We start from the raw sequence: 20000 nt of genomic DNA, 5'->3' as shown, positions 1-20000 counted from the left end.
GTGGTAGTGATGGTAGTGATAGTGATAACGATGATGCTGATGATAATGATGATGATGATGATGCAGATGACGATAATAATGATAGCAGCTGTCATATTCAATTAATGTATCTTGTTATCAATAAACTTAACTGTCATTTGTCGATAGTGTGAGTGGGACAACTGATAAGAGAGAGAGAGAGAGAGAGAGAGAGAGAGAGAGAGAGAGAGAGAGAGAGAGAGAGAGAGAGAGAGAGAGAGAGAGAGAGAGAGAGAGAGAGAGAGAGAGGAGAATGGTGTGCTATAGTGTATGGAAATATACAATGATACAAAGAAGGGCCTGTAGAGATAAGAGGAGGAGGAGGAGGAGGAGGAGGAGGAGGAGGAGGAGGAGGAGGGGCGTGGCTGGACAAGGCAGTGGAGGTGATGATGGAAGGTGACGCGATGAAGGATGAATAATGAAGGAGAGGAAGGGAGAGAGAGGGAGAGGGAGGGAAAGGGAGGGCGAGGAAGAGGGAGGGAAGGGGAGGGGAGGTTTGAAGAAAGGGTAATAGGTTGGAACACATCACTTCCTCACTCCCTTCACTCACTCCTTTATCCCCTCCTTCACCCCTTCATTCCCTCCCTCACCTCTCCATCCCCTCCCTCCCTCAGCTCTCCATCCCCTCCCTCTCATCTCTCCATCCCCTCCCTCCCTCACTTCTTCATTTCCTCCCTCACTCTTTCATTCCCTTCCTCAACCCTTTGCTCCCTCCCCCCATACTTTCATTCCTCCCATCACCCCTTCACCCGCTCTCTCACCTCTTTATTCCTACCATCACCCCTTCATCACCTCCTTCACCCCTTCCCGGATTCCCTTTCAAGAGCGGTCGAGGACTTTGAGGAGGGCCAGGTGTGCGTCCTCTTCCTCTTCTTCCTCCTCCTCCTCGACACCAGCTGGCCGCAAGTGTTCCCTCGGTTGGCCACAAAGAAAACGGAGAAGTGTGCCAAGAGGAATTGCCCGCCCCGTGCTGCTTGGGGGGGAGGAGGGAGGCTCAAGAATAACACCTGCCCGCGGGGAATCAATTGTAAATAAATAAGTGTATGTTGTGTTTGGCTTTCTTTGTTTGAGGTTTAGTAAGTGTAGTGTAGTGTGTGTGTGTGTGTGTGTGTGTGTGTGTGTGTGTGTGTGTGTGTGTGTGTGTGTGTGTGTGTGTGTGTGTGTGTGTGTGTGTGTGTGTGTGTGTGTGTCGTCACTTTCCCTTCTATTTTCTTTTTTTTTTTTTTTTACTTTTTACTTGTTTTGCGTTTTTTGTTTGTTTGCTTTTTCTTCCCGTGCTTTCTTTCATTTATTTATTTTTATTTTATTTTTTTCGTGTCGTTCAACTTCTTCTTCTTTACTTCTATTTCCTGCCTCTTTCTTCTCCCTTCTCCTTTCCTTCTATTCTCCTCCTTTCTCATTTCCTTCGATTCTTCTCCTCTTCTTCCTTTCCTTCTTTCTTATATTTTCTTATTTCTTACCTGTCTCTGTCCTTTCATTTCCCATCTATTTTGTCCCTTCCCTACCCCTCCCTTCATTTTCCTTCCCTATAATTCTCGTCCTGCCCTGTCCCTTCCTTACCCAGCCCTTCTCCTCTCTTCCCTCCCCGTCCTTCCCTCAGACTCACGCACTTAACGTCAATACAAGAATCAGGTAACTAATATTCCCAACGCTGCGTCATTCCTCAGAAACTGGCGACAGGTCCCTTCCTCCCGCCTTCCCGCCTCGAGCACACTTGCGCGTCACTCACCTTGGGCGTGGCGGCGGGCGGCGGCGTCCCCTGCCTCCCCACACAGGTCCTCCTCGGGCAGGCACAGCGGCGGCAGCTCAGGCTCGCGTCCTTCGTCCGCTGCTGTTGTGGCTGGGGTGTCCTCCTGGTGTAAGCTTTCCTTCTCTTCTTCCTTATTCTTCTCCTTCATTGTGTTCTTGTTGTCTTCCCGCTCCTCCCTCTCGTCGTCGGAGGAGTCGATGTGAGGGATGGAGTCGAGGATGGAGGAAAAGCTGGGCCCGGCGTCGGGGCTGGCGGGGCTGGCGGGGCTGGCGGGGCGGGGCGGCGCATCGCTCTCGGCGGGACAGGCGGGCGGCTCCAGGGAGTAAGTGAGCGTCTCCTCCGATACAGACCTGGCCGGGCCGTCCCGCACCACGCTGCCCTCCTCCTCCTCCTCCTCCTCCTCCTCCTCCTCTTCATCGTCCTCATCGCTGGTCGCCATGCTGAAGGATGCCGCGGACAGCAAAGACTCGCGGGACGCCCACGCCGCGGACTTCACGTATGACACTATCTTGGCGCGCACCTGGCTAGACACCTCGTGCAGGTCGTAGCGGTCAGGCTCTTCCGGCAGGTCAGGCACAGCCCACCTGCCGCAGCCACAGGTGTTCCCGGCTCGCATCTCCAGGTTGAGTGAGGGTCGCCGCCCCTGCTGTCGTGACGGGCGTGCCCGGGTCTCCAGGGCGGGGGCGTCGGGCGTGGACACTGACCTGACCAGCGCTCTGTGCACGGGCGGCAGCAGCGAGCCTCCTCCAGGCCTGCCACCGCTCACAGTGCCGTCACTCTCTCGCCGCCCGAGTCCGTCAACGCGGGATTTCAGGTACAGGAATTCTTGCTCTTTCCACTCGATGGTCTGACAAGCCCCGAAGGCCTCGTTCACGTCCTCCTCCTGCTGGGGGCTTTCACGCCTCTCCGCCGCTGCTTGCGTTAGTGACCTGCAAACAGAAACTGTCTCTAGAAGACTGATGCACACACTGCGGCGGTCACACACTCGCCTGACCCCTGGCCCGCTGTGCACACCCCAGCGTCTCGGGGCCTGCGGCGGTGGGTCAGCCGGACACGCGGGCCACGCGCCCTGACTCCCATCCCTCCCCGATCACAGAGAAAGCGCGGCAGCTCTCGCCAGACTCACCATGACGTGGAGACCTGCTGCTGGAGTGACGCCTGCACCTCGCGCAGCGTGGCGGCGAGGGCGGCAGGAGACAGAGGCGCGCCGCGGCGACTGCTCGACATCCTGCTGGCGGCGCCGCCTGTGCCATGGACGCCCGCCCCTGAAGGCCGGCGGGCAGGGGAGGGCAGCCGCGCGCCCCGCTCAAGTCGACGCCCACACCTGTGACTATAAAGAACACGTGTTAGTGTTGTAATTACACCAAATTAAGCAAACGTCACACAGGAGCGCAGGAATACGTCAAATGCCAACTTCTGTATGAGAGAGAGAGAGAGAGAGAGAGAGAGAGAGAGAGAGAGAGAGAGAGAGAGAGAGAGAGAGAGAGAGAGAGAGAGAGAGAGAGAGAGAGAGAAAGGAAGGAAGATTTAGCGCCAAGGATTGACAGCCTACTCCCTCCCCTGCACCATCACTCTCCCTCCCTCTCACCGCACACCCCCGGGCCACACCCTCAGCTCACACCCTTGCAATTAAGCGAAAGGAAAGGGCGTGAGGGGAAGGGTGAGGGCGAGGTGAGGGGTGAGGGCCACGCGGGGCATTCCGTGACACCCCCGCCCGTTAGCAGGGGAAGCATAGGGGCTGGGTTGGGTGAGGAGTGGGGAAGGGGCTGGGCTCGGAGGCCGGAAACACGGCGGGGCGGGGCAGGGCAGGGGTAACGGGGCATTGGCGGGACACGACTCTTCCTCCCCCATCCCCCTTCCCTTCCTCCCCCTCCCCCTTTTCCTCCTCCTCCTACTCCTCCTCCTCCTCCTCCTCCTCCTTCTTTTCCTCACCACAACTATTGCCTTTGTAATTCTTCCTCTAATGTTCTTGTATAATTCATGTTGTTATTTTTATTGTTGTTGTTGTTGTTGTTGTTGTTGTTGTTGTTGTTTGTCGTTATTACTATGATGAAGATGAAAATGATGATGATAACTACTGCTGATATTACTTTTAATAATAATAGTATAAAAATAATGCTTCTATTATTTTCATTAATATTATTATTACTACCTTTCTTATTGTCTTAATTATTTCTGCTAATATTATTCCCCCTCCGCCATCACCACCACCACCGCCATCACTATCACCACCATCACCACCACCACCACCACCACCACTACCACCACCACCACCACGACCTATGTAAATGGGAAAACAAGCAGCACCAAACGTGTTGGTCCTTACGAGGTTGTTTTTGATAAGTTATAGTGTAGTAATCTAAAGTATGAGAAATAGGATAGTAAAGTAGAATACTTAACTTTGGAATTTCACAGACGAAATAAAAAAAAAGTAACTTCAAAACCATTATTAATACGTCATCACTAATCATCCATCATTACCTTCATCACTATCATCATCACAACCACTATCATCCCAACTACTATCACTTTTATCACTATTATCACTACAACCAGCGACTACAACTATCATCACCACAACCACTATCATCACTTCCACCACCACCATCACCACAACCAATAGCAACCACTGTCACCATCCAGTAAACAACCACAAACTACCAACAACTGCGTCACCACCACCACCACCACCACCACCACCACCGCCGCTGCCGTCTCACCTGTCACCTGATCAAGCCTCCAGGTAGAATTACATACGAGATAATGGTATTGATTCTTCACCTGGCGCCTCCTGACACTGCCGGCAGGTGGGGCATGATGGGATGGTAGTAGTAGTAGTAGTAGTAGTAGTAGTAGTAGTAGTATAAAACCTTAGTAATACGTAAAACATTTTTGGATCATTTTTTATTTCATTTATGGACCGAAACCTCAATGGGACTTTTTTTGGTTTGTTTTTGTTTCCCCTAAGCCAGTGACCCGCTTGCTTAAAAAGTAGTAGTAGTAGTAGTAGTAGTAGTAGTAGTAGCAGTAGCAGTAGCAGTAGCAGTAGTAGTAGTAATAGTAGTGTATCAGTCGCAATAGTAGTAGTAGTAGTAGTAGTAGTAAAGGAAATTAACACAATAACAAAGATAATTACGTAACAACATTAGCACCAGCAACAACAACAACAACAATAATAATAATAATAATAATAATAATAATAATAATAATAATAATAACAATATTCATGCTCACTTAAACAAAGGTGGTCAGGACTTTGTTTCATATTCGTATGCTTGATAAGGATTGCATGACCAGTGTGTCCTTGTGGGGGGGGGGGGTGGAACTTGCTCTCTCTCTCTCTCTCTCTCTCTCTCTCTCTCTCTCTCTCTCTCTCTCTCTCTCTCTCTCTCTCTCTCTCTCTCTCTCTCTCTCTCTCTCTCTCTCTCTCTCTCTCTCTCTCTGATTAAGGTTCCTTGTCCCCTTGTCTTGTCCCGCCGTGACCTCTTGACACGCCCCACCCCAGGTTACCCAAATTCTCAGCACAGGGCCCGGGGTGGTGACCTCATCTGATGTCAACGTGACCTCATTAGAATGGCGTGTGTGGCCTAAAAAATGGCGTGCCCTCTTTCTTGTTTGTGTTTTGCGACCTTTCACTCACTCATGTGACGTCTTTGTGCGTGTGATGGGAGAGAGGGAGAGGTAAGGAGAAGGGGAAGGGAAGGGGAGGAAAGGGAGAGGGAGGGGGGAAGGTGTCTGTTGCTGCTGCTGCTATAATGTTTCTAGGTTAGTGTGCGTGTGTATTTCACGTCGCTATCTTCGCTGTGGCTTTCTACTTGTGGCTGTTGGTTTAGGTTAGATTAAGTTAGGTTAGATTAGGTTAGGTTAGGTTAGGTTGGGTTAGGTTAGGTTGGGTTGGGTTAGATTAGGTTAGGTTAGGTTGGGTAGGGTTGAGTTAGGTTAGGTTAAGTTAGGTTAGGTTACGTTAGGTTGGGTTGGGTTAGGTTAGGTTAGGTTAGGTTGGGTAGGGTTGAGTTAGGTTAGGTTAAGTTACTTGATGTGATGTTATATTGGGTTCAGTTAACCAAATTAAGTTATAGTAAGGTTAGTCAGGCTTGCTAAGATAAGGTAAAGTTAGAGTAGGTAAGGAAAAGTAAAGGAATGATAAGATTACATAAGGTTAAGTAATGTACGATAAGGTAATATAAGGTAAGGTAAAGTGTAGGTTCTTAAATAATGTAAGCAAACCTCAGGAAAAGCAAAGTTAGGAAGAATGAAGTAAGGTTACGTGGTGTTAAGTTACGCAGTGGCCGCATCTCCGGCTTTATCACCTGCTGAGACTGTTTTTTGTGACGTCTGGACGCGAATGTTTGGATGCCAGAAGCGAGTCTCGTTTTGCATCTTCTTTAGGCCATCTACACGAGTCAGCCTTTTATTTCACTCTTTTTTGGTGCCATCTACACGATTCAGCCTTTTTTTTTTTTACCCTTCTTGGTGCCATCTACACGACTCAGCCTTTTATTTCACTCTTTTTGGTGCCATCTACACGATTCAGAATTTTATTTAACTCTTCCTCTAGCCATCCACGAGACTCAACCTTTTATTGCCATCTACACGACTCAAGCTTTTATTTCACTCTTCCTCTAAGTCTAACTGCTGCATAAGTTTTTTACGTAGGCTCCTTTTTTCACTGACAAGTTGCTGTGTGTCACAGTTTCTCGACCACTTATAGTATTTAGAGGCAAAAAGTTTATGCATTTTAGATCATGTGGCCTTTAACCCATTCACTGTCATTTGGTACATTTGCCCCTGATCACTAACTACTGTGGGACATTAATTTTCTTCTCGTTCTACAGCCACCTTCAGGCATTATACTGGCTAGAAATTGCAAAACGTTTTCTTTTCTTTTTTTTTTATCCCTTTCTTTCTTCTGGGTGATTATAAAGATTTCATACATTGCTTTTAGTGCTTTGAATTGTTTTATATCCCAGTGAAAGTGTTAAATAAATTCAACATAAGTTTTTTTGTATTGGTTTTTTATGTTTATCTCGCAGTTTTTTGTTTTGTTTTTTATTTGTAATACCACTGTGTCTCTTACTACTTGGCGGCCATCTGTAGTGTTTAGAGGATCAAGTTTATGCAGTTTAGATCATGTGAACTTTAAGTAAATTTTACATCAGTTTTTTTTTCTCTTTTTTTTCTGTTTTTTTTTATGGGTTTTTATGCTGCAACGTTTTTTTTTTTTTTTTTTTTTTATGTAATATGTCTCTCCCTTACTCCGTGGTGGCCATCTGTAATGTTGATAGGAATGAAGGGAGCCTGTTACTTTCCTATCATCGCGAACTTGTAATGTTATCTTTTCAGTTTACGGTATTTTATTTCTTGATGTGATTTTTTTTTTTTCTTTATCATAACGTATCCCTATATTTCTGTTTCGTGTGACGTTTATAGAAGTGGTGTGTGTTTGTCATTTAAACGCGAGCTACAGCATGTGATCTTTTATTTCAATGTCTGTTTTGTGTTTGGTGTACACGTGCCTCGTTTTTTGTTGTAATGTTACCCTACGTGTCTTTTTCGTGGCCAGATGTGATGTTTATAGGTCAATTTTATCTGTGTTTCTTTAATACGATGTGCATGTCCCTTATTTATTTATTTATTTTTTTTATTCAATGTCCACCTTCTGTTTGGTGTATACGTCCCTTTTTTTTTAATATTACCTTATACATAGCTTTTTTTTCGTTGTCAAATGTGATATTTATAGGAATGAAATTTGTGCGATTTTTTTTTTCAATACAACAAACATGATTTTACCATTTTTACTTTATGAATGTCTGTCTTCTGTCTCTGTATACGTACGTTCTCTCCCTTTTACTGCAACATGGTCAGCTGTTATGCTTATGGGAATCAAGTTTCGATGTCATTTCGTTTTTTTTTTTTTCTGCACTCAATATCTATCTTCTGACCGATCTATACGTGCCTCCGATTTTTATAGCAATGCCACCAGCTGTGATGTGACTTTTTTTTTATTATTGCAATATGGTCAGCTGTAATGTTTATAAGAATGAAGCTTATTTTAATGCGATATACATCTGTTCCTTCTTCTCAATGTCTATCTTCTGTCTGGTCTATACGTGCCTCAGTTCTTATAGCAACGTAGCCAGCTGTAATGTAACTTTTCCTTTTATTGCAATATGACCAGCTGTGATAGTTATAGCTTGTGTATGATTTCTTGTGATATTCTCTTATTTTTTCACTTAATGTTTATCAACCGTCTGTGTATTACGTGCCTCAATTTCTACAGCATTGCGACCAGCTGTAATGTGACTTTCTCCATAGCAAGTGGGCAGTGGTGCGGCTGGGCTGACCTCCGCTACGGGTGTCAGGTGCGCGCATAGCAGGCTGGTCTGTGATAAGGTCAGTCACCCTAATTAACATAGAACCATTACCGCGATTCGTTCTGCCTCCCTGTGACCTCTCGCTTCACCATCTGTTTGAATCACGCGTGCCCTGCAGTGTTGCTCGGGACTGGCTGGCTTAATGCTGGTGCTTGTTGCTTTCTGATTTGGTGCCTCGGGTTTATATTGTGTTGTGTGTGTTCATGTGTGGGGCGTGTTAAGCATTGGGTTATTGTATGGTGTTGTATTGTGTGTGATTAAGTTCGGTGCGGTTTCTTTCATAACTTGTCTTGTGTGAGTATTTAAGGTTTGTTTTCGTAATTAATTGTACTGTAAAACCATTAGTACTTGTATTTTATAATCATTTACTGTACTACATACCCATTTGTTGTAATGCAGAATTATTTACTGTACTCTACACTCATTCGCTGTACTGTATAACCATTTACTGTATTGCATAATCATTTACTGTGTTGTATAATAATTTAAAGCTTACTGCACTTCATGATCATTAACAACTGGACTGTATAATGGTTCACTGCACTGGATAATTATTCACTGTTAACTATACTGAATAAGCATTTACTGTACTATGTACTATGTATATTTACTGTACATTTACGGTTTCCTGTACTGTATGCAATGCTATCGTGATGACAAGTCACCTAAACTACCCAATTTGCTTTGTACTTTTTAACCCTTTGCTATTTGGTACATCTTTCCTTAATTACTAATTACTGAGGCATTTTTACTTGTTCTACAGCCACCTCCAATCTTTACACACGTAAGAAATTGCAAAACACATCCTTTTAAATCCCCTTCTTTCTTGTAGATGCTTATAAAGACTTAATGCATTGCTTCTGGTGCTGTTAATTGTTTCGCACGGCAGTAAAAGGGCAACGGTGAAAATGTTCAGGTGCCATTAGTTACGGACTCCTGGACCTGCTTTCATGACTTTACAACTTGAGGTATAAAGCAATAAAGCCAAGTATACAGGTCAACGTTAATATTTCTCCGTAAGCGTGTGACTCGAGGAAGACAAGAGTGGTTCCTCCCTATCTTGCTTAGTGTGACTCAGTGTGTTATGTAGTTCAATGTGACTCAGCTTATTTATTGTAGTATGTAGAGTGACTGTAATGTAGCTCCTGTAATGTGGTAATGTGTGTGTGTGTGTGTGTGTGTGTGTGTGTGTGTGTGTGTGTGTGTGTGTGTGTGTGTGTGTGTGTGTGTGTGTGTGTGTGTGTGTTTTATGAACTATAATGTGGTTATTCATGTAGCTTCTGGCTTACGAGTGTGGCATGCAGTGTGACTGAGTGTCATACGAGTGATGGGTAGTGTGACAGTGTGTGGTATGACTCATAACGTGCATTTCTAGTTCACAAATATGTCGAAACTCCTTCATTTTTATAAGCGTGCTCAGTAATGTAATTTCATGTGATGCAACTCAGAACATGTGCTTTTCTTTACAAACGTGGTGTGTGGCGTGACTCAGTGTGACATGACTCATAGCTTACTGCATTTCATCACACTTATAAGATTACCATTTAGTGCAACTTGCAATATCGACTTCAGCATTATAAGCGTGACCTGCAGTGTGACTCTTAGCATGACTTTCCGTTTATAAGTACAGCAAGGCGTTAAGAACCTAATAAAGAACCAGAGAAGTTTGTTGCGTAGTGTGTTATGGAGGGCAGTGTTAAGTAACTCCTAACATGGACTTCGTGTGGCTCTTGGCATGATCTTCCCTTTACAAGTATAGCGAGGCGTTAAGTAACTCCTAATACAGACTAAGATAAGTGTGTTTTCTGCCGCTGAGTGTTAAGTTACTCCTAAAACAGACTCAGATAAGTGTGAGCGGCGCTAAGTATTAAGTTACTACTACAACAGACTCAGATAAGTGTGTGTGTGGCGGTAAGTACTAATTTACTACTAACACAGACACAGATGAATACAGCTTGTGGTGCGACTCAATGTTAACTTACTCCTAATACAGAGTGAGGTAAGTGTGCTGTGTGGCGCTCACTGTTATGCATCTCCCAATAAGGCTTTCCCCTGAGAGTGGCGAGTGTGCTGCGGCCCCGGGCAGTGCTGAGGGGCGGCCCAGGTGAGGCCACTTCAGTGCGGCCGCGGGTTAATAACAGGTCTTGGGGTGACTCAGATCGCGGCGGTCACTCACAAGTAAAGAGACAGAGACAGAGAGAAAGAGAGAGAAGGGGAGAGAGAAGGGGAGGAGGGGAAGAAAGAGAGAAAAAAAACGGCTTCTCTCTGTCACTTACTTTTCACTGCCACCGGTTTTCTCTCTCTCTCTCTCTCTCTCTCTCTCTCTCTCTCTCTCTCTCTCTCTCTCTCTCTCTCTCTCTCTCTCTCTCCCATCTGTCAATCTGTCTTTCTCGTCCTTCATTCTCTTTATTTTTTCCTTCTCTCTCTCTCTCTCTCTCTCTCTCTCTCTCTCTCTCTCTCTCTCTCTCTCTCTCTCTCTCTCTCTCTCTCTCTCTCTCTCTCTCTCTCTCTCTCTCTCTCTCTCTCTCTCTCTCTCATCTGTCAATCTGTCTTTCTCGTTCTTCATTCTCTTTATTTTTTCCTTCTCTCTCTCTCTCTCTCTCTCTCTCTCTCTCTCTCTCTCTCTCTCTCTCTCTCTCTCTCTCTCTCTCTCTCTCTCTCGCAACACGTCATTCTGCCTTGACCTGACCGTGTGTGTGTGTGTGTGTGTGTGTGTGTGTGTGTGTGTGTGTGTGTGTGTGTGTGTGTGTGTGTGTGTGTGTGTGTGTGTGTACGTGCCACTAATGGCTTCCCCAGAGTGGGCACAGAGAGGATCATGGAGGAGGAGGAGGAGGAGGAGGAGGAGGAGGAGGAGGAGGAGGAGGAGGAGGAGGAGGAGGAGGAGGAGGAGGAGGAGGAGATGGTCATGTGTACAGTGACCTTATAGTGAACTTATGACCTCCTGAAGGCACCACAGGGTCAGCCACATACCAGGTCAGGGGTCAGAGAGAGAGAGAGAGAGAGAGAGAGAGAGAGAGAGAGAGAGAGAGAGAGAGAGAGAGAGAGAGAGAGAGAGAGAGAGAGAGAGAGAGAGAGAGAGTGTGTGTGTGAAAAAAAAAACATTTGCTTGTGAAATTCTTGGATTGTGGATATGATTGAGAGAGAGAGAGAGAGAGAGAGAGAGAGAGAGAGAGAGAGAGAGAGAGAGAGAGAGAGAGAGAGAGAGAGAGAGAGAAGGTAGAGGTGTTGATATGAAACTGAAATGCAGAAGGAAAGAACATTAAGTGCTCTCTCTCTCTCTCTCTCTCTCTCTCTCTCTCTCTCTCTCTCTCTCTCTCTCTCTCTCTCTCTCTCTCTCTCTCAAAATAAGTAGTCAGATGACAGACAAACGATTAGAGAGAGAGAGAGAGAGAGAGAGAGAGAGAGAGAGAGAGAGAGAGAGAGAGAGAGAGAGAGAGAGAGAGAGAGAGAGAGAGAGAGGATTAGTTGGAGGACGACGACATTGGTGAAATTCGGTTACGAGAGAGAGAGAGAGAGAGAGAGAGAGAGAGAGAGAGAGAGAGAGAGAGAGAGAGAGAGAGAGAGAGAGAGAGAGAGAGAGAGAGAGAGAGAGAGAGAGAGAGAGAGAGAGAGAGAGAGAGGAGGAGGAGGAGGAGGAGGAGGAGGAGGAGGAGGAGGAGGAGGAGGAGGAGGAGGAGGAGGAGGAGGAGGAAGGAAAGATCCATCCACTATCACTTCTACGGGAAACGAAGGTGATGAGGTGGCATTCTCTCTCTCTCTCTCTCTCTCTCTCTCTCTCTCTCTCTCTCTCTCTCTTTCTCTCTCTATGGGCGTGGTAGGAGGTCGGGATTTGGGGAATGCGGGACTAGCGAGGTGGGGAGGGAGGCAACGTTTTGGGGAGAGAGGGAGAGTGGAAGAGGGATAAGAGAGAGAGAGAGAGAGAGAGAGAGAGAGAGAGAGAGAGAGAGAGAGAGAGAGAGAGAGAGGGTATGGGTACCTGCGTGGTGGTGAGGGCGTGGGCGTGTGTCAAAAGAGTGGGCGGGATACGCAAAATTCTCTCTCTCTCTCTCTCTCTCTCTCTCTCTCTCTCTCTCTCTCTCTCTCTCTCTCTCTCTCTCTCTCTCTCTCTCTCTCTCTCTCGCCATCCCTCGGGGCGGCGCCACCACCACCACCACCACCACAACACCTGTTCACCTTCCTTCCCTCCTGTCTCGCTACATCTGTTTATTTTTCCTCCCTTCCCTCCTGCTCCTCTTCCTCTTCCCCTTTACTCCTCCGTCTCCCTCTCTTGCTCTCTCTGCCTTCTCCGTTCTTTTCTCCTTGTTCATTCATTAATTTCTACTTTCCTCTCTCTCCACTCTGCATGTTATTCTCCCTCCCTCCATCCCTTCCTCCCTGTCTCCCTTTCTCCGTCCTAGTAGCAGCACACGTGTTGATTTCTCTCTCCTCCCTCCGTCTCTCCCTTCCCTCCATCTCTCCAACTAAATGGCAGAACACCTGTTTCTTTTCTCTCCTTTGGTTCCTTTCCTTTATCTCTCTCCCTTCTTCCTGTTACTTGCTACACATGCTTGCTCACCTCTTTGTTCCTACACACACACACGCACACACACACACACTTTTTCTTCCCTTCTCTTAGAGCATCACACTCCACCTCCTGTCTTCCTCCACGCACCCTCCCTTCCCTCCCCTCCTCTCTCCCGTCCCTCGTTCCTCCCATACTAACTTCTACTCCCCTCCTCCCTCCCTGCTTCACAATGCGAGGTCACCGCCAACAGTAGCCAACCTGGGAACCATAAACACCATTACACTCACACTGGATAACCATTAAAGCTTCTTGTGACTGCGCCGAGTGATGATTCCCAAGAAGAGGAGGAGGAGGACGAGGAGGAGGAAGAGGACTAGGAAGAGGAGGAGGAACACTAGGTGATAAACAAAGAGGAAGACTAGGAGGAGAAGGAGAAGAAGGACTAGGATGATAAGGAGGATTAGGAAGAGGACTAGGAGGATAAGTAGGAGAAAAATTAGGAGAAAGAGAATAAGAAGGAGGAAGATTAAAAGGTGGAGGAGGACGAAGAAGAAAACTAGGAGAACAAGGAAGATAAGGAGGAAGAAAGCCAAGAGGCGGAGGAAGAGGAGGAGGAAGAAGACTAGGAGGAAGATGAGGAAGAAGGCTAGAAAGAGAAGAAGGAATCATATCTTGCCCACCCTTCCTTCTTCCCTCCATTCCTTCTTAGTGCTCCACCCTCCTCTTCCTCCTCCTCCTCCTCCTCCTTTCCTCATCCAGACCAAAACACTCCCCACACCACTGCCCGCTGTAATGATGGAGGGAGCAAGAGCGTGCGTGGTGTTGCTGTAATGGAACACTGCACACCTGCTTCGCCATTACTTCACCTGTGCCTCTCCCACAAGACGTATGGAGAGGCTGGGGTGATTGAGGAGCTCTCTGTCACGCCGGGCTGTCTCCTTATACGCGTGGGAACTTGTGATGAGGTTATTAAACGTATTGGCAGGCTGGGAAAGTGTTGTGATTGGTGTTGTGTTGTGTTGGGTTGGGTTGGGTTGGGTTGTGTTGTGTTGTGTTTGGGTTGGGTTGTGTTAGTTGGTTTGTGTGTTACTTTGTGGGAATGTAAATTAACTGAGAAGCAGATAATTTTTTTTTAATGTATTGACTGGGAAAGTTTTGGTTTTCCTGGCGGTTTGTGTTGTGTAAGTTAGTCTGTCTGTTACTTTATGGGAAACTAAGCGAACAGAAAAGCAGAGAATGTTTACGATCATTCATCTTTTTTTTTTTATTTTCTTAAGTAGGAGGGGCACCGGCAAAGGACGACAAAATTCAAAAAAAATAAAAAATAAAAAGACCCACTGAGGTGCCACTCTCCAAAAAAATCAGAAACGATCGTTAAAAATTAGAGAATAAGAGTCTTGAAACCTCCCTCGTAAAAGAGCTCAAGTCACAGGAAGGAGGAAATACAGAAGGAGGCAGGAAGTTCCAGAGTTAACAAGAAAAGGGAATAAATGACTGAGAACACTGGTAATGAGATTTTGTACTCACTAGTATTGTATTGCATCGTGTTAGTTGATCTATTACTCTATGGAAGTCTTTTTAAACGCATAGATAAGTAGAAAATATTTGTGAGCATTTAATTACGCTGAAAAAGTTTGTAATTACTAGTCCTGTATTGCATCGTGTTAGTTGATCTACCTAATACTCTGTGCAAATATATTTTAAACGCATAGATAAGTAGAAAGCGTTTCCCAGCATTTAATTACGCTAAGAAAGTTTGTATTAATTTATCTATCTGTTACTCTGTGGGACTCTATTATAAATGCAACGAGAAGCTGAAAAGTTTTGTGAGTATTTAATTACACTGACGTAATTACTAATGATACTTTGCTCATCTCTGAATAAAGGATGTAATGAACTTGTTGCTTTTTGTATATTACGTTATTCCGTCATTTACTTCCTGCCTGTCATTTCCTCCTCAGATTTCCTTCCGCTAAGAAAACACTTCCTAGATATTTTGCCTCGCTATTACTCACTAACGTTCCTGACTCTGCTTCCTGTCACTTCTACGACACGCTGGCTTCTTGATGCTTCCCTTATGTTACCTCTTACTGCAGCTACAATGTACAGGGACAATAAAACAGCTTAAGATCGCTGAAGTAAGCTGACCTAACCCATAACAGCATAGACAAAGGCTGGGATAATTACACTTCCCCTTGGATTTTTAGATCATTCTTTTGACTCCACTCTTTCGGGAATGGTACCTTTAGTGGGCCTTTTTTTTTTTTTTTTTTTAGTCTTTTGTTGCCCATGACCAAAGCTCCTCTTACATGAAAAAGTAAGCAACATAACATAACCGAACTTAACACAGATGACCCCAAACTCAGGTAAGGTAACTGATGTTCATTTGACGTATTATATTTGTGAGCATTTAATTACGCTGAAAAAGTTTGTAATTACTAATACTGTATTGCATCGTGTTAGCTGATTTACCTATCTTAATACAAATCAAACAGGTATAGAGACAGTAAACAAATCATAATCAGGTAGAAGTAAACATGGCAACTAAGATCTAAAAGTGCTTACATCAGTGAAAATTTGATATAAACAAAACCGGTAGAGAGATAACTAATACGAATCAATTATTTAAAAATATACACGGTGACTGAGACGCACAAGTGTTTACATCAGTGAAAACCAAAGGTAAGACTGCGATAACCCCCACATCTAACTGTGCCCATTGTCTTGCTATCGAGGCCGCTGAGTGATGGATGGGGAAGGATCAGGCAGGGGCGGAACTCGAACGTGGGGTGATAGGTGGGCTAGTCTTCCTTATCACCACAGCACAGGGTTAACCAATACACCACTACACCATCACCACCGCCACCATCACCACCACCTCTTCTAACGCATGCTAATTTATACGAGACTATTAGATACAGATGCTAATGGGATTCAAGATTAAAGTGGCGCGGTTCGGTTTAATCTGTGGTTCAACTAATTGTTTCGAGTGTATGAACGATAATTAGTACACTGGTGAGACGATTAGGCAAGGCAGTAATGTGTGTAAGTTTGGGTTAATGCGTATGAGTGTTGCTTCTCGTTCTCCCTTTGTGTTCTTTTGTGTTGGTTTATGGTAATTGAGGGTTTTCTTTCTTGTCTTGCTTATATTCTCTCTCTCTCTCTCTCTCTCTCTCTCTCTCTCTCTCTCTCTCTCTCTCTCTCTCTCTCTCTCTCTCTCTCTCTATCTATCTCTATCTCTCTCTTGGTCCGCTTCTCTCCTCTCATTCGTTTCCTTCCCACTCCATCTCCCGTTATTTTCTTCGTCGTCTTTCAAACGTATACTCAAAATTTGCACAGGACACGTCAAAGAGGTGGTGACGCCTGAGGTTTAAAGGTTATAAAAATACGATATACATTATACTCTTAAAATATCATTATTCACTCAGTACTTTTTTTTCACTCAGCTTCCCATCAAACTCTCAATCTTCTCTCCTCTGACTTTCTCTTATCAGTTCCTTCACGTTTTTGCTCTCAGATATTTCGTATCTTATCTCCACTTGTCATAACAGCTTTATAATGAAAGTCAATGGGGTTTTCAATAGTGTTTTCATGACTAGATAAAGTTTAAGATGTCCTCTGCAGAACCAATGAGAGAAAAGACCCATGAGAACAAGACTAATTATCTATTCTGGGCTTTGAAAATAGACCTTATGAGAGCGCAAAGGGTTTCAGAATATAATGGCTTTGTTCTCTGTTGAAGTTATTGATGTTTTCGTGATTCCAGTAAGATTTAACAAAGCTTCATCACCACCAATGGGAAAAAAAGACCCACGAGAACACGACTAATTATCTTTTTGGCTTTCGAAAACCTTATGAGAGCCAAAACCGATTGCGAATACGGGCCTTGTACTGTTAGAGGTTGTTGGTGTTTTCAAGGATGTTTTCAAGACTAGGGACAGTTTAACAGAGCTTCATCACAACCGATACGAAAAAGACCCATAAGAACACGACTAATTATCTTTTTGGCCATTGACAGCAGTCCTTATGAGAGCCCAGAGCGTTTCAGCATACAGGCATTGTACTCTGTTCTTCTCCTCGCTTTAATTTCCTCCGGCACATTCTTTTGCAACACTTTCTCACAAGCTCTCCTGTTCTCCTTTACCTTCTCCTTCACTCCCGATGCGCCCGCTGCTGGGAAACGAGCTAATGTAAAGGAAGTGAGTCAGTCATTAATTCCACACCTTCGATACTTCCAAGGTAACAGATTGGCTTTCCCTTTTTTGTCTCACCTTTTTATACAAGAATAGCAGAGTGACTAAGGGCGACAAAAACACGATGTAAAAACTTCCTTAACGGTCACCACCCTAAAAAGTATAAAGCGGGTGGGCGCCTCAAGAGTCAAGGCCACTTTTAAGTTCCCGAGGTGAATGGATGCTCTCTTAATTAAAGGGGTCCACGTCATAGGAAGGTGAACCCCGCCTGTCCAGCTCAGTGCCGTCCCAAGCCTTGATAAATGGGAGGGTTGTCATTCTTGCTTATGCCCCTATAATGTACCTTTCCTTTTTTCTTCTCTCATGGAAGGGCATCCGGTGTTTAACCTTCGCCAGATCACCATGGGGTCAACAACTAGAAGGCAACACTGGGTCGGCTTGCATGGGAGAAGCTGATTTACTTTGGCGATCCCTAAGAAGGAAAAACAAAAATAACTCATAACAGGGGTGAGAAAGGTATATCTATATTTTATGAGCGATAGGTGTTGGAGCTATAAGAATTCACAGGAAGGTGGGGAAAATAGTAATATCCAAAGTTTACCAGTGGTGGGTGTTGGTGTTATAGAAAGTTGGGAGAGAAAAGAAAAGTAAAGCATAATATTTCAAACTTCACCAGTGCAAGTGATGGAAGAGCAAGTGAGACGCAATCAAGCATAATGTCCCAGTGTTTACTACAGTGACGAGAAAGAAAGAGTGAAGATAATGATTAACTCTCCATTATTTCAAGAACACAAGAAAATAAGGGAAGCTGCAAGAGGACATCAGGCACACAGGTGACAGTCCCATTATAAAGCACGCCTACCTAATTCCATTTATCTTTCATGCCTTGTATTCCACCGTGAAACAGCATCTGACGCCCCTCTCTTAAGAATAAATACATGAATAAATAAATAAATAAATAAATAAATAAAAAGTGTCTCATAGGAAGGAAGAAGAGAAGTCAAATTCTATTATCCTCGAAAAAATAAATAAATAAATAATGGTCCATAGTTTAGTAGTGAAGACGCTGATCACCTCCCTGCCACGCCGTACCTCTCTCAGCGTGGGAACAGCGGCGCGGCACACCCTCCCTGATAAGCTAGCCCGGGGTCCTCATTTTCCGAATTCTCCCCCCACTTTCACCTCATGGAGTGACACAATAGAGCCATTTATTCATCCATTTGACTCTCTCTCTCTCTCTCTCTCTCTCTCTCTCTCTCTCTCTCTCTCTCTCTCTCTCTCTCTCTGACACCACCTATAATTATTCGATTACATCTTCATCTTATCTCATCTGACATCACATTACCTACCATCACCTCTTACCTTACTTTACCTTACCTCACACCACCCCACCCCACACCCCACCACACACCCCACCACACACCCCACCACACTTCACTTCACTTTATTCCATCTCATCACACCTCACCACCTCACCTGGTACACAACACGACGCGAACCCAGATAATTAAAGAGCTTGCCTTACCTTACCTGACCACGTCTCACACAATTAATCAAGCCCCTTTTTCACCTCATCACCACACCTTACTACACTTCACCATACCTTACCTCACCTCAACTCGTATACGACACCACACAAATGCAAGTAATTAACGATATTACCTAACCTTACCTTACCTCATCACATACCACCCTACTCAACACCTCACTAATCCTCATCTTACCTAACCTCACCTCACCTCGTATACAACACCACGCAAATCCAAACAATTAATGAGTTTATCTTACCTTACCTCACCTTACCCAGCAAACTTCCACTCTCCCACCATTCCACTACACATCACCTCTCTCCACCTCACTTCCCTTCACCTCACCTCGTATACAAAACAAGACATACCCGAACAATTAAACATGTAGCTTTCCCTCGCACACTCACAAAGACCCAACACAAGGAAGCAGCATCAAGAGAAGCGGAGAAACTCACACGGGACTCACCCTCTCTCTCCACCCACCCTCTTCCTCTCTCCCTCCCACCCTCTCCCCGATCATCACCGCCAGCGAGATGATGCTAACTAATACTTCTACGAGATAACCCCCGCTATTTACGACTCAGTAATAATGCAAGGAAGTTGGTCGGTTTTTATTCGCGGTTTCAATTCGCGCCGCCGCTACAGAGGAGTCATCGCAACACGGAAGCTAATATGTAGACAGTTTTAATTAGATTCTCCCAAATATATACCGGCCAGTGGTGTCGTTCAGGGTTCAGAGGGGACGGGGGGTAGTGATTGTGACTGTGTGTGTGTGGAGAGGCGCTAAGGACTTATAGTGCTTGGGAGGGGTGGGATAGGAAGGAGGGGATGGGATGAGGAGGGGAAGGGAGGGGAGGGGAGGGGAAGGGAGAGAGAGAGAGAGAGAGAGAGAGAGAGAGAGAGAGAGAGAGAGAGAGAGAGAGAGAGAGAGAGAGAGAGAATGGACAGACAGACACAGACAGACAGACAGACAGACAGACAGACAGACAGACAGAGACACAGACAGACAGACAGACAGACAGACAGACAGACAGACAAACTGACTGACTAACAGACAGATTGACTGACTGACGAAGGCAAAAATGACATTGACAAAAAGCCAGACAGACAAACAGACATACATACAGACAGACAAAAAGGCACAAAGAGACAGAGAGAGAACAACAAACAACCCAAACACACACAAACACCGACAAAACCCAGGCAGACAGACACGCCAGGCGGACGACAAGCAGACACACAGGGCACACAAAGACACGGGGAAAAAAAAAACACATAAAAAAAACACAGACAAACATAACCTACATAACCCGGCGCTTCCTGTAGTGTATATGTACGTCCCTTAGGCTTACAGAACACCTCCCTGGGCCGCCTTTACAGTGCCGTCCTCCAGAGTACCGCCGCCCCCGCCACGTCAGGACACCCGCGCACCACCCGCCATAAACCAAGGGTAAACAAAGAGGTGAGGGACACAAGGCCAGAAAGAAAATGGGCAAGCGGGTAACGATCTGTCAGTATGAATGTTAAACTTAAAGCGATGAGTTAATTAAAAGAAAATATGTGAGAATAATTTAATGAGGGGAAAAAAAGAGAAAGTATGCACGCCTGAACGCGCGCGCACACGCACACACA

At 45.3% G+C, this 20000-nt stretch overlaps 1 protein-coding gene across 1 annotated transcript in view; it reads right to left on the bottom strand.

Annotated features, from left to right (window-relative positions):
• Positions 1-20000, bottom strand: part of LOC135111471 (nucleolar and coiled-body phosphoprotein 1-like) — a 146276-nt gene that overhangs the window by 66897 nt on the left and 59379 nt on the right. Inside the window, exons 3-4 of the mRNA XM_064024787.1 lie at positions 2895-3098; positions 1748-2697 (exon numbers count right to left, since the gene is read on the bottom strand). Coding sequence (XP_063880857.1) covers positions 1748-2697; positions 2895-2995 — 1051 coding nt within the window. The 5' untranslated portion in view covers positions 2996-3098. The remainder of the gene's footprint in view (positions 1-1747; positions 2698-2894; positions 3099-20000) is intronic.

Source organism: Scylla paramamosain, chromosome 22 (genome assembly GCF_035594125.1).
Source record: "Scylla paramamosain isolate STU-SP2022 chromosome 22, ASM3559412v1, whole genome shotgun sequence".
Taxonomy (NCBI): Eukaryota; Metazoa; Arthropoda; class Malacostraca; order Decapoda; family Portunidae; genus Scylla; species Scylla paramamosain.
Note: the sequence above shows the minus strand (reverse complement) of the source record. Positions and strands in the feature narration are given on the sequence as shown.